The following is a 14,398-nucleotide window of genomic DNA, read 5'->3' as shown; positions in this document are numbered from 1 at the left end:
GTCAGGGGCTGTGCACTGTATGGAATTTTGAAATTGTGTTGCCTCGTTACTCTCATTTCTCTAAGCGGAGATGAAGAGCTGCCTTTGACCTGTCACACTGATAGGTTTCTGATCCCAGCCCACCAGCTGTGTGTGTATGTGTGTGAATACTTGGACTTGGAAGTCCCAGGGCCAAGGCTCAGTGGTGGTTTCCTTCTCAGGAGCCTTAGAGGCTAGTTGTGAGGAAGCACACGCCTGTTGTCTCTGATGCCTGTGCCAAAGCCGTGTTTCCTCTGAATGTCTGACATGCATTGGCTCTGCCCTTCCTTCACACACCTGAGCATCTCCTCTTTTTCGTCTAGGAGCTGGAGGAGAAGCACAGAGAAGCCCAGGTCTCAGCCCAGCATCTGGAGGTGCACCTGAAACAGAAAGAACAGCACTATGAGGAAAAAATTAAAGTAAAGACACTTTCTGGTTCTCTCTGCCCTTCCTCCTGTAGCACCATGTAGCTCCTCTCTCTTCCCAGGTGCTTTGGGCCACTTCCTGCTAGAACAAAGGACTGTCTGGGGTAAATGCTGTCCTCAGGCCATGATGGGGGGTTTTATCCATGGAGGGGGTTGGAGATCAGTTCAAAAATAGTTTATTTCAAAAAATTTGGTCATCGTGTAACTTTAAATATTCAAAGATATCTTTAATATATTAAAATATTTAAAATATATTTAATAAATCTTTAAAGTATAAAAATAATACATCTTTAAAATATTTTTTGACCCACTGTCATTCAGTCCATGAATATTTAGATTTAGACAGATTCATCATTTCGTGGCTTTTAATTTCCTTCTTGCATCTTAGACCTAGATCTTTGTCTTTTATATAAAGTGTATCCTTGAGGACTTTCTTTAGTGGAGATAATGCTGGTGCCAGCCTCTATGTTTTGTGTGTCTGAAAATGTCTCTGTTTCTTCCTAGTTCTTGAAAGATGTTTTGACAGGGCATAGATTTCTAGGTTGGCAGTTATTTCTTATGATACTTTTTGAAAATATCATTCCATTGATGTGTTTGGCTTTTATTATTGCAGTTGACAGTCAACTGTCAGTCTAACTGTTGCTTTCTTTGAAAGCAATCGTTCTTTTTTCTTTTAAAACTTTGTTTTGTCTTTAATTTTCTGAAGTTTTACTGTGCTAAAACTTGACATGTAGACAGATATGGAGTTATTTATTTATCCTTCTTGAGATATACTGGACTTTGGAATATATTTTAAAAAGTTCTGGAAAATTATTGGTCATTATGTCTCAAATATTGCCTCTTCCTCTTCTCTCTTTCCTTCCCTTATGAGAATTTGATTAGGCATGTGTTAGGTTACCACTTGTCTTTTGGTGCTGCATTCTGGTTAAGCTCTAATTGATTTTCCAGGGTACTAATCCTTCCCTGTCTAATCTGCTGCTAAACTCATCCATTGAGTTTTAAATTTCAGTTACTGTATTTATTGGTTTCTTGTCAGTCTGTTTGGTTCTTTTCCAAGTTTACTAGAATATTTAAGACAAGAACTTTTCATTCCCTGCATTCATTTGAAGCTTATCTTCTGCTTCTTTAAACTCATTAGCATAGTTATTTTTCCATCTATAGCTGATGATTCCAGTATCTGAAGTATCTGAAGGTCTGTTTCTGCTGTTGTTTCTCCTGGTTCTTTTTTATGGTGTCTGTCTTTTTGTGTGCCTGGTCAGCTGCTCAGTTTCCTTGGCAAATTAATAATGGGGATTCTTTGAGACCTTGAATGAAAATGTGTGCCCACTTTGGGGGCATCCCTGGGCTTTGACTTCTCTATTTCCTTACCCTTTGAGGAGATTGAAAATGAAGCTCAAGTTTTTTTTCAGCGAATGCCTGAAGTTCAAAACAGCCTTCTGCACTTCTTACCTCTTTGGGTTTCTGCTTTCACTTAGATTTAGTCTGTAATTTCTTACTCTCTTGCCAATTCTTAGGTACTTTTGGGAAATGTTTTTCATATTTTATCTAGCATTTTAAGTCATTTCTCATAGAAGAGCTGGCTTAAGTAATCCGGTCCACTATATCAAATAGTGAATTAAATTATTTCACTTATTGACATTATTATTTCATTTCAATTTTTAGTAGTAAGTTTGGTGGCCAGAAGTGACCACCAGCCTATTTCCTTTTAAAATCACACCATATTTTCATTGTGATTTTGGACCAAGCCTTTAATTATGTCTTATGTTCTTGAGAATCAGACATTGATTGGTCATTACATCTCAAATACTGTTATTTTCCCTTCCAAGTCAGACATTGAAGGAGTCTTTTAATTTTTGTGATGATTGTATTACTGGTTTGTTTGGTATCCTCAAAGATTTAGCTGTTCCTATTTTGGGGAACAACAAGTATACATACTCACATAGCATCCTCACCATCACTATTCTGGCATCCTCTCTTTCACCCCAGGGTTACTTTTGGTTATTTTTCATTGAAAGAAATACAAGGAAAGAACCTAGAATGGACCTTAGTTTTAGTGTGAATGCCCACTTTCATACATTTTCAACTTTATCTGCCAATTTTTGGTTTTAGTTCTTACTGGCTTCTAGACTTTTATCTTTGAAATAAACTACCTTTCAAAAAATTATGAGAATGTTTACATTGTCCCCTGCACCTTTGCATGTTACGTTTGCAAAATTCATTCTGTAATTTGGATGAGTATATTGACTTTCCTGTCAGAAAGTCATGTTTTATCTTAAATTGATATAAATGTCTACAGTGGAATCTCTGATTTCAAACAAATTCCTCGCTTCCCTCTCAGGCATCATCTTATTCATCCTTCTGCCAGGTTAGCCCAGTCAAAGCCAGGATGTGTGCCATTTTGATAAAGGCTTGTTCCTTCTGGCTCATACTTCTTTGTGTTGGTATTCATTGCTGCCAAAATGGAGGTCTTATTTTTTTTTTAATGTTTATTATTTATTTGAGTGCACAGGGTCTTAGTTGTGGCACGCAGGATCTTTTAAGTTGAGGCATGCAAACTCTTAGTTGTGACATGGGATCTAGTTCCCTGCTGCTGCTACTGCTGCTGCCAAGTCGCTTCAGTCGTGTCCAACTCTGTGCAACCCCAGAGACGGCAGCCCACCAGGCTCCCCCATCCCTGGGATTCTCCAGGCAAGAACACTAGTTCCCTGACCAGAGATCAAATCTGGGCACCCTGCATTGAGAGCGTGGAGTCTTAACCACTGGGCCACCAGGGAAGTCCTTGGGGAGGTCTTATTTTGAACAGAGTCATTCTGAAAATGGGCATCATTGCTTCTTGACTCATAAGCAAAAGACTCCTTGTGTAGGCATTATGTGTTCTTTGCTACCTTCTCGGTGGCAAGAACTTGGCTTTCTAGATCCTAGAGAATGTTAAGGAGAGATTTGTTTTCTTTTTCCTTCCCTCCTGGCTTTATGAAACCATTTCTTTTTAGTCAGCTCTGCTTTGTGGCCCTGTTTTATCCCCTGTAAGGCCATTTTGGTAATAATTGTGATCATACCCCAGATTCGGTCCTTTACTTCTTTGTAATTTTAGAATCGCATCCTGACATCCAAGAGAACAAGTGGCTTATCCTCTTGAGGTTCATCCCTCCTCCCATGACCCCGTCCTCCACCTCTTATTCTTTTCTACCAACTTTCACTCTGTTTTTTTCATCAGTCAGTTCTCATTTAAAACCCTCTTTGAAATTGTCCTTTTCATTCTTTATCATACAGGCCCCCTCCCTGCTCACTGGCTCTTTTCAGGGACGATGTCCCCATGAGCTGTGAAGGGCCCTTCACAATAGACAGTGTGGGAAAGGCAGATTTCAGCTCCCATCTGTGACCCCAATTCTTTGGGCTTTCTTCCCAGTATCAGATGTGGTGTCATTCAGAGAAGCTCAGTGATGAGAAACACAGGGTCAAAGGCTTGGCAAGTCATGATGTCGCCTTTCTTCCTCTCATTTTTGCTGGTTGTTTTGGCAACTGGTGGTGCTCTGTGTGTCCCTCGCAGAACATTAGATCAAGCTGGTGGATGGTGACACCATTACTGTTTTATTTTTTCCTCTTGGGAACACTAGGTGCTTACAGTGGCATTCTCAGCACTGAGAACACATGATTTCTCTTCCCCTGGGAAAGGTTTCTCTTTCCAGTGACTTTTTTTTTTTTTTTTACCCCCAGCTGGATCAGAGGAAGGATTGGAGGAAAGAGGTCCCCCCAGCCCATGCCGTCTCTTCGGTCTGTTGACTCCCCACCTACTTTATCAGTAGGCAGCATCCTCTTGTCCCTGGTTGTTTCTGAATGTCAGCTTTCTGTGGTCACACAGGTTTCCTCAGCCTTCAGCTTTCTATCCTTCCATTCCCAGTCTGGAGATAACGAAATTATTTCTGTACAAATTAAGAGCAAGCATTGTTCTGAAAACTGCTGGCACGTTGACTACTATAACATTGCCCCGAGGTACTAGCTGCAAATCATAAGATCTCTAGAGAGATCTTTCCCCGCCACCGCCCTCATTCTGGTGTCCACCTGCACTTTGACTATCCCTCTCTGGTCTTTTTGGCCGCTAATTTTAAAATAAATTCTTAGTTCAGGTCCTTCAGTTACTTGCCATTTGATGATCACGCTTGACTTCTTAACCTCATCCCAGCCAATAGATCTCTACCCTGGAGTTGGGGAAGTGCGGCTTCTCCGGTGCTTTTCCTCTCCTTTCCTACTTTTCTCCGGTACCTCTTGTTAGTCTGCTGGGCTCAGGACACTAACTTCTCCTTTTGTTTCCCCTCAGGTGTTGGACAATCAGATAAAGAAAGACCTAGCAGACAAGGAGACACTGGAGAACCTGATGCAAAGACACGAAGAGGAGGCCCATGAAAAAGGCAAAATTCTCAGCGAGCAGAAGGCGGTAGGTAGACGGAGTTGCAAAGCCGGTTTTCATGGGAGGGATTGTGAACCATGCCAGAAATCATGGGCTGGAGAAGAGTCCATTTGGTCTGTTTTATCCTGTGGAGTCTGTCACTAACAGAAAGCTCTCTCTACAAGCCCTTCCTCTGGTAAAATGTGGCAGTGGTGGCTTGTGGCCAGTTTTGCCTTTCACACCCTTTAAGAACTCACACTTACCTGTATCAGCTAGAACTGTGACTTTTAAAACGTCCCCCCGATAACAAGCCCGGTGGCCCTTGGCCTCAGCCAGGCATCTTATTTCCTTTCTAATCCCTATAGGCAGATGTTTTCAGAAACCTGCAGCTTAAAAGATTCCCCTGTTGTGCTTGTTAATCTACTTATTATCTCAGACCCTACTGAGATTTTTCACATCAGAATCTCTAAAGGAGGGTCCTGGGAAGTGATATTTTTAACCAGCAAGCCCGTCCCCTCCCCACCCTTCCTGTCCTGGCCACTTCTTATGTTTCACTAAGTTGGGGAAGCTTTGATGTACAGAATCTAGGACAGTAAGGGCTGGGTGAGAAGAAATCACTCAGAGAACGACAAGCCCATGGGTGATAAGAGCAGGAGCTTGCAGATGCAAGGTTTAGAGGCTCCTGCAGGCTCAGGTCACATGCGGACGACACAGGGATTTAACGAGGCCTACTGACTCAGGGAATGCCAGGTTCCTCAATAGGTCCTCCTGCGTGTGTTTCCTGCAGGTCCCTCAGCTGCTGGGGGGATGTGCAGCCCCTGTTGATAAAATGAACGAGTGCCGTTGCTGGGGCTGTGAGATCTATGCCCCTCAGGGTGTAAGCTAGTTGAGTCTCTGGTCTGATGGTCCTGCCTTTCAGATGATCCTTCTCCCTGGCCCACGTGGCCTGTGTCATTCTCACTCCAGTGGCACCATCTGTGTGCAGGGTTCCAAAAGATCCCTTGTGTTTCAGATGATCAATGCCATGGATTCCAAGATCAGATCCCTGGAACAGAGGATAGTTGAATTGTCGGAAGCCAATAAACTTGCGGCTAATAGCAGTCTCTTTACCCAGAGGAACATGTAAGTATTCAGATTCTAACTGCGTGCCTGATTCCACTCTGATCCTGCCTCCTGGGGCGCAAACTCCACTCTTCTGTGTGGTGGAGCTGAAGTGGATTTAATGACTCCCATTCTGGGGCCCAACCTCTGTATACTTAGGAAGCTTTGCCCCCTCTGAAGTGGTCTCGCTCTACCCTGTCTTCTCTTTTGAGCTGGGTTTTCTCAAATGCTTCAGATTCCCATCCCATCACCGAGTGTTTTGCTCTCTCTAATGAGTCTATTTATAGCTGGCTTCTGGAGAGCTGCCATCCTTGTTCCCCAGACTTACATCCTGTAATCAGTTGGAAGTGGTCTCCAGTGTGCCCAACTGGGCCATCTAGTTTCTGTTGTGAAGCTGGGCCCTGGGGTGTGAGTTTTGGGGGGTTCAGCAGGTACTCTCCTGTGATCCAGGAGCACTTTGATCTTAATCTTTTCCCCCAAAGAATTACAATCTCCAGGATTTCCACCCCCCTCCCCGCCCCTGCCACCTTAGATATGTCCCTTTAGAGATCTTAAACATTCCCATCTTAGTTTAAACCTGCTTGGTAGGCTGCTTTCTGATCTTTGAGTCATTCCAGCTTCTGAGCAGCCTGTGGTTAACAGAAGTGGAAGGAGTATCATTCTTTTTCTTATGACCCCCTTTTCCCTAAGGCCCATCTTAGTGAGTCATTAGGGTGCTCTTGTACTCAGGAGGCCCTTCCTGCTGTCCTGTACAGACTAGAAAATAAAAAGGTCTACCAAAAGAGTGAAATGATAGTATCCCTTGGCCATACTTAATCTCATCAAGAAGAGACTCTGAGCAGTGGGGACTAAGTGGGCCCCAGGTCCCCCTTCTGGAGTCATGCACACGAGGCCAGGTCTGGACTGCACTAACCTGGGAACAAGTGTGGTCCACTTAACTGAGTCACACCTCTCTCTCTGTTTCTGCCTGTCCTTCCAAGGGGGGACATGCTCACCTCTAACAAGACTGTGATTTTGCTTGGCTCCTCCTACCACCCCCACCAGGAAGGCCCAGGAAGAGATGATTTCAGAACTCAGGCAACAGAAGTTTTACCTGGAGACGCAAGCTGGGAAATTGGAGGCCCAGAACCGGAAGCTGGAGGAGCAGCTGGAAAAAATAAGCCACCAAGACCACAGTGACAAGAACCGTCTGCTGGAGCTGGAGACCAGGCTGAGGGAGGTAAGAGTGAAGGGTGACCTCCCAAGGGTATTTGTTGGAGCACCAGAGACCCCAGCCAGCCAGGTGTCAAGCTCAAATCAATAGCCATCATGAATGGTGGTGAAGAGTACAGTCAGGACCACGGGGGTCTGAGTTAGAATTCCACCTCCACTTGTTAGGAGTTTGACAGCCTCAGGGCTGCTCCTTTATCAGGTTATGCAAGAATGACGTAAATTGGTGCACCTTCAAATGGGGGCAGAGAGATTCCTCTGTCCCGGGTCATGGAGGATCACGTGACCGTGTCCTCGCTTGGAGTTTAGCACATAGTATGGCTTAGTAACAGATTTTGTGGCAGTGGGAGACTAAGTGAGAAATCTGAACTTTAGGTTTGTTTGATGGAAGGTGATTGTTTTCAGAGGGATAAAGTTGCTGGGAAGGATAGCCAGGTTTGGGAAGGGAAATCCCACACATTTAGTTGTGAATATTTTGAGGTTGATTAAAGCTGTGACTTGACATCACCAACTGTGTATTTATTAAATGCCTGCCATTTGCCAGTTAGTAGCCTGATGGACAGTGGTGACAAGATAGACCCACCCCTGATCTGTGGGGCTGTCAATCCAGCAGGTTGGCTTAGTAGACACTGGCAGAGACAGAACCGGAACTCAGGAGGGAGGTCATTCTAAGTGGGACATCCCAACTGGGCATGATGACTGGGGACTCATATTTGTGATGGAATTCTTCCAGGAGTGTATGATCTCTGTTATGGCAAAGACTGTTAAGCAGACCATCTTCAGTTAAGGACTAAACCATGAGGGAATTCTGACATTTAAGAATGTCTTCTTTGTTTGTACTGGAGTATTAAGTGAGGCCACTTCTCTGAGGGACAAGGGTTGGCAAGGTGTGGACCCCTCTCTATTAAGACCATGTGGCCTTTGTGTTGAAATGCAGATTCCTGGGTAGCTTCCTCCCTCAGCTTTTTTAATTGAATTGAGTTGAGCAGTGAGGGGATGAGGAGCAGGGATTTGCATTTTTAACAAGCACCCTGGGTGATGCTTATGCTTCCGGAGTTTGAGGACCATTGTTCTTGGTTGTCCAGAAGCCTTAGGCAGTAGTTTTACTTTTCTTATCCAGGCTATATTTTTACTCTTCAGTAAGTTTAACCACACTTCCCTGTAGTGGCAGTCTTAGCAGTATAAGTGTAAATAACTCAGATTTCTCTGAGCGTGGGAACGTTGGCTAACTGTCTTTTGCTTTCCCTTCCCACGAATGTCTTCTGTGTCTGCCCTGCAGCTGTTGTTCCACTGGGCATTAATCTAACCCAGGGAAGGTGTGTTGCTTTATTCTTAAATCTGTATAGCTAGCCCTGAAGGGGTGGTGTGAGAAATTTAGGACACTTCCAGAGAGGTTCAGGGCTGTATGTACTCTAGGGGAGTCTGGAAGTTAGCTTTATTGATTTATTTTAAAAATTTTTATGGGATGATTTTTATAGTTGCTTTACAGTGTTGTATTAGTTTCTGCTATACAACAGAGTGAGTCAGTTATACAGTTGTGTTCTTTTCCCATATACATCATTACTGAGTATTGAGTAGAGTTCCCTGTGCTGTACAGCAGGCCCTTATTAGTTACCTATTTTACATATAGTAGTGTGTCTATGTCAATCCCAATCTCACAATTTATCCCTTCCCCATTCTCCCCTGTTAACCATAACTTTGTTTTCTTTATCTGTGAGTCTTTCAGTTCTGTAAATAAGTTCACTTGTACCTTTTTTTTTCAGATTCCACATGTAAGTGATATCATATGATATTTGTCTTTCTCTGTCTGACTTCACTCAATCTTAAGTCCCTCCATGTTGCTGCAGATGGTATTATTTCATTCCTTTTTACAGTGACTAGTATTCCAATGTGTATACGTACCACACCTTGTTTATCCATTTCTTTGTCGATGGACATTTAGGTTGCTTCCATGTTCTGGCTGTTGTAAACAGTGCTGCAGTGGGTTGCATGTATCTTTTTAAATTACGGTTTTCTCTGGATATATGCTGAGGAGTGGGATGTGGGATCATATGGTAGCTCTGTTTTTAGTTTTTTAAGGAACTGCCATACTGTTCCCTATGGTGACTGTATCATCAAAATCGTATTGGTTCTCTAGGTTACATCTCTTGTCTTTCTCTTCTTCATGCCTATGACCTCTGAGACTTGGATTTTACCTTTCCCAAGGAGCCCTCTCTAACCCCCTGGACCTAGATGGGATGTCTCCTTTGGGTCCCCATGGCCTTTCATGATTAGCTTATTCCCTGTGTACCCCTTGGCTGTCTTCATTAAACAGAGCTCTCAAACAGCAGCAGGCATCTCTTATTTGCTTGGTGTCCCCATGTCCAGCACAGGGTCTGGTCCTTAGAACAGTTTATCACATTGGTTATGTCAGCAGTTGTGCCACGATCTTCCACATCTCCATGCCTTGGATGTCTTGCTTCCTCTGCTTGGAGTTTTCTTTCCCCTCTTATCTGCTTGTTTGGCTCCTGGGATTCTTTAGTACACAGATCCACAATTACCTTCTCTCCCTCTCTGCTGTGTTCCCACATTTCTGCATGTCTGGACCATTGCACTTGATCACAGTGTATGGCAGTGGTTGGTTTTTAGTTTTTCTCCCCAACTTGAAGGCAGAGGCTGTTTCATCTCTGTATTTCTTTATATGTAGAATTTGCCAAGTAAGTATTTCTTGAATAGATGAAAGCTTGAGTAGATACCTGGGTAGACGGAGTAAGGAATGATTAGTTCACAGTGTGACCTTAATTCAGGTTACCTGATGAGAACAAATCAGAACAAGAATATTTAAAATAAGTAGAATGCAGTCTGTTGTTCCACTTGTAATCCCACTGTAAAGATGGCCTTGTTACCGTCAAGATGTTGTTCATGGTTTTTGTTGTTCAGTCGCTAAGTTGTGTCTGACTCTTTGCAGCCCCATTAACTGCAGCACGCCAGGCTCCTCTGTCCCACACTGGCTCCTGGAGTTTGCTCAAAATCATGTCCATTTGATTGGTGATGCTATCTGACTAACTCTTCCTCTGTCATTCTCTTCTCCTTTTGCCTTCAGTCTTACCCAACACCAGGGTCTTTTCCAGTGAGTTGGCTCTTCTCATTAGTTGGCCCAAGTATTGGAGCTTCAGCTTCAACATCAGTCCTTTCAGTGAATATTCCAGGTTGATTTTCTTTAGGGTTGACTAGAATTGATCTCCTTGCAGTCCAAGGAACTCTCAAAAATCTTCTCCAGCACCACGGTTTGAAGGCATTAATTTTTCATTGCTCAGCCCTTATGGTCCAACTCTCACATCCATATATGACCACTGGAAAAACCATAGCTTTGACTATATGGACTTTTGTCAGCAAAGTGATGTCTTTGCTTTTTAATATGCTGTCTATGTTTGTCATAGTTTTCCTTCCAAGGAGCAAGTGTCTTTTAATTTCATGGCTGCAGTCATCATCCACAGTGATTTTGGGGTCCCAAAAAGAATGTCTGTCACTGTTTCCACTTTTTTCCCCTTCTATTTGCCATGAAGTGATGGGACTAGATGTCATGATCTTAATTTTCTAATGTTGAGTTTCAAATCAGCTTTTTCACTCTGCTCTTTCACCTTCATCAAGAAGCTTTTTAGTTCCTCTTCACTTTTTGCCTTAAGAGTGATATCATCTGCATATCTGAGGTTGTTTATATTTCTCCTGGCAGTCTTGATTCCAGCTTGTGAATTATCCAGCCTGGTATTTCTCACGATGTATTCTGCATGTAAGTTAAATAAGCAGGGTGACAATATGTAGCCTTATTGTACTCCTTTCCCAATTTTGAACCATGTCCATGGTCAATGTCCATGTCCATGTCAGTTGTTCCATGTCCAGTTCTGTTGATTTATGTTCACTTTTAAATATTTTTCTAATGATAATCATAATTTTCATAGATTCTTGCTGTGTGGGTTTTTTTAAAGATGCTTTCTCAAGCATTGTAATAAAGGAAAGGAAGGGATGCTCTGTATATATGTTATATATACTCTTATGTGTTCTCACTCCTGTTGATTTTGAGACTCATCGAAATCAGAGCTGTTTTATTCCATTTTTTTTTTCCTTCTCAGTTGAGTGCTGAGAATTTGATTCCATGACCAGATTTAAGATGCAGGTTGTGTCTTGGCTTTCTCTTCAGTTAAGGTCAATAAGTCTCTCTGTGTGTGTCTCAGGTCAGTCTAGAGCATGAAGAACAGAAACTGGAGCTCAAACGCCAGCTCACAGAGCTGCAGCTCTCCCTGCAGGAGCGTGAATCCCAGCTGACAGCCCTGCAGGCAGCACGGGCGGCCCTGGAGAGCCAGCTCCGCCAGGCCAAGACGGAGCTGGAAGAGACGACAGCAGAAGCAGAAGAAGAGATCCAGGCGCTTACGGTAGGATGTGTGTGGAGCTGAGGATAGTTGCTCACTTTTAAAAGTGCCAAGAAAGGAAAAAACAAGCCAGAGAAATGCTTAATAGGCAGAAAGTTGACTTATGTAGGCTGCTTCTTTTTTGGCACTGGTATACTACATCAAGTGAGCTTTCCTAAAGATCTTGAAAGGTTCCACCTTTATTTTTGTATTTCCTTCTTTATAAAATCATCATCACTATATCTTAAATTTCTGTTTAACCAAAGTCTATTTACCTGGGTCTTCTATTTAGTTTTCAATAGTCATTAAAAAAAATCTTAAATATTATAGTAGTCTTTCTACCATATTTCTATTTTTGTTTTGATTAACCTCATTTGTATTCCTTTTTTTCCCCCCTCAACCTTTAGATTCTGTTTTGAATCTTACTATGTATTTGGTAGATTCTGGATGGAAATGATTCTAACGAATGAGAAATTGTTTCTGTAAAAGGGACCTGGCTTCTCCGCTCTTTCTGAGAGACTGATTTGCTCACATGAAAAGGGTTCTCAGAAGATAGATCTTTGGTGGTGGGTGGTCCCTGGATCTAGACCTTAGTTCTTTCTGCAGGTCTCAAAATGTACTTTGGCCATTTCCACAATTGATCCTTCTCATAGAGTCTGACCTAGGCTAACAAGACTGATAAGAATTTTATATATGAAATGCCAACTTCCAAGCTTTACAGAGGGACATATATCCATCTAGTTGACCAGGATACTCTGGGTGGCTAATGTTCACCGTTTTCCTCTTCAGCAAAACCTAGTCATAAATCCCTTTTCTCTTGGAAGGCTGCTTGGTGAATCTGGGCATAGAGAGTTGAATGAGTTTAATGGCTGGTATCAATCAAGTGCATACATTTCTAATGGTAACATACTGTTCTTGCCAAGCGGATGGGCACACTCATGCCTGCTGGTCAGGATACCCTCTTCTGTGGGCAGGGCACAATGCAGCTGATGGGGTTCAGTGCCTTTTTCAATACCTAAGTGAGTATCTTATTCATTCTGATTCATTTTCGGATGCTGTCCCCATCTCTGTCAGTGAGCATCTCTAAAGCATCTTTCAGAGTAGGATTACTCCTGCAGATGATCATGGACTTTTGTTGCTTATGATTTACCCTGTTTAAAAGAATGTATGTGTATGTGTGTAAATAATATATATATACATATATATATTTTTTCTTTTAGGTAATTTTCTTCTTAGACGTTATCTTCCACTGTTTGGTTTGGGGACCAAATTGGGAACATGATCTGAGAGTTCCAGGGTCCTTATGGACTGGTCCAGGATACAGGGTTTCCAGGATTCTGGGAATGCAGAGTAACTCCTTTGTAGAAGTTGCTTGAGCATCCTAGCTTTTCCAGGACTTCAGCCAAGTTCAGATATTGGTTGCAACCTTAGTTTCTGTTGTTTTCTCTATGAAAACACTCATTAAATGACACCACATGCTGCCAATATTTTGTTTAAAGAAATTAGTGACAGTATTTGTTTATACCCTGCCTTGTTTCAAAAATGGATTGGAAACAGTTTGGAAAGATACAAAACAGTATAACAGGATAGAATAAGAAAAGTCTGAGAGAAAGGAAATCACAAAAGGAAAAAAAAAAGAATGAAATGAATATATATGGCAAGAAGGCTTATATGCTTTCTGGAGTGGGGTGAATGCAAAAAGAGACAGCCAGAAAGCGTTTCTTAGCTGCTAAACAAGACACCTAAAATCCAGCCACTATTATATTTAATGCTTTGTATATTAATATGCCACCCTCCCCCCACCCCCACCCCAACCACGAACCTCCCTAGCTCTGAAAGGAGGAGACATCAGTCATTTAATCCATACTTGATGAGCACCCACTGTGTGCTTAGCACTGTGTCTTTAGCTTTTTCTCCCCAGGGGACTGGCCTGTAGTCCCTCAAATCGTATTAGTCAGGAGCAGAGGAGAAGGACACGTTTATCTCTGCTCTGTTGGAACTGGGAAGGATCTGGTGGCTGTGCGTCTTACCTTGCCTGTTTGGAAGCAGGAGGGTTTGTTTGCATTGCTATTGTTTGTTTCTGGGGAGATTAGTCTTTCAGTCCTGCCTTGCTGCCAGTTGGAAAGCGCTGTGTCTAATGGCTGCAGGACGCCTGCACAGCAGCAAGTCACGACTTAATTTAGTCAGATGAGATCACTGCCTGAGAGCATCTTCTTAAAAAAAAAAAAAAATGAACTTTCCTAAGTCTGGAAACTGGGGCTGTACAGTTCTCACAGATGAAGATCCCTTGGAAAATTGGGCTTGTTCACAATGATGGCAGGAAAGTGCCTTTGGTCCACAGCTATTTGTAAACGCATCACGCAGGAATCCAAACCCCAAATCGGTTTGCTTCAGTTCAGTTTGAAGGCTATGGGTTTTTCCTCTCCCCTCCACTTGATTATGTCCCATAAACCTGGTAATGGACCACAGGTGGCTGATGCCTGAATGGCTTTGTTGAATTTGTCCTGAAGTATTTATTTTCTGAGAGAGAAAATGATCACAGATGCAGCACCCTCCCCCTCCCTGTCTCATTGTTCCTGCCCAAGTTCAGACCACTGTAAGCATCAATCAAATTCAATCAGCTGCGTCCAGAGTGATCTAGGTGGTTTGTGTGCTTTACAGCAGGCTGTTTTATCAATAAAAGGAAATAGTCAAATGGGCTATTACTGCTCTAATTCTAAGAGTTGGCCACTTTCTCACCTGGGAGGGGAGCAGTTACCCTCTCTGGCCTCTGTCCCTGGGCCAAGTTAGATGAACACAGTTAAACGGGAGTTCTCCGTTGATGAAGTTTGGCAGGGGGGCCAGCCATCTTCCTAGATTTTATTTTTTTCTCCCAC

General features: G+C 42.8%; 1 protein-coding gene across 4 annotated transcripts in view; it reads left to right on the top strand.

Annotated features, from left to right (window-relative positions):
• Positions 1-14,398, top strand: part of CIT (citron rho-interacting serine/threonine kinase) — a 172,709-nt gene that overhangs the window by 108,565 nt on the left and 49,746 nt on the right. For all 4 annotated transcript variants that reach the window (XM_018061232.1, XM_018061231.1, XM_018061230.1 and 1 more), the window contains exons 19-23: positions 342-437; positions 4,759-4,875; positions 5,840-5,949; positions 6,973-7,147; positions 11,349-11,546. In XM_018061232.1, coding sequence (XP_017916721.1) covers positions 342-437; positions 4,759-4,875; positions 5,840-5,949; positions 6,973-7,147; positions 11,349-11,546 — 696 coding nt within the window. The remainder of the gene's footprint in view (positions 1-341; positions 438-4,758; positions 4,876-5,839; positions 5,950-6,972; positions 7,148-11,348; positions 11,547-14,398) is intronic.

Source organism: Capra hircus, chromosome 17, assembly GCF_001704415.2.
Source record: "Capra hircus breed San Clemente chromosome 17, ASM170441v1, whole genome shotgun sequence".
NCBI lineage: Eukaryota > Metazoa > Chordata > Mammalia > Artiodactyla > Bovidae > Capra > Capra hircus.
The sequence above is the reverse complement of the archived record's forward strand: the minus strand, read 5'-3'. Positions and strand labels throughout refer to the sequence as shown.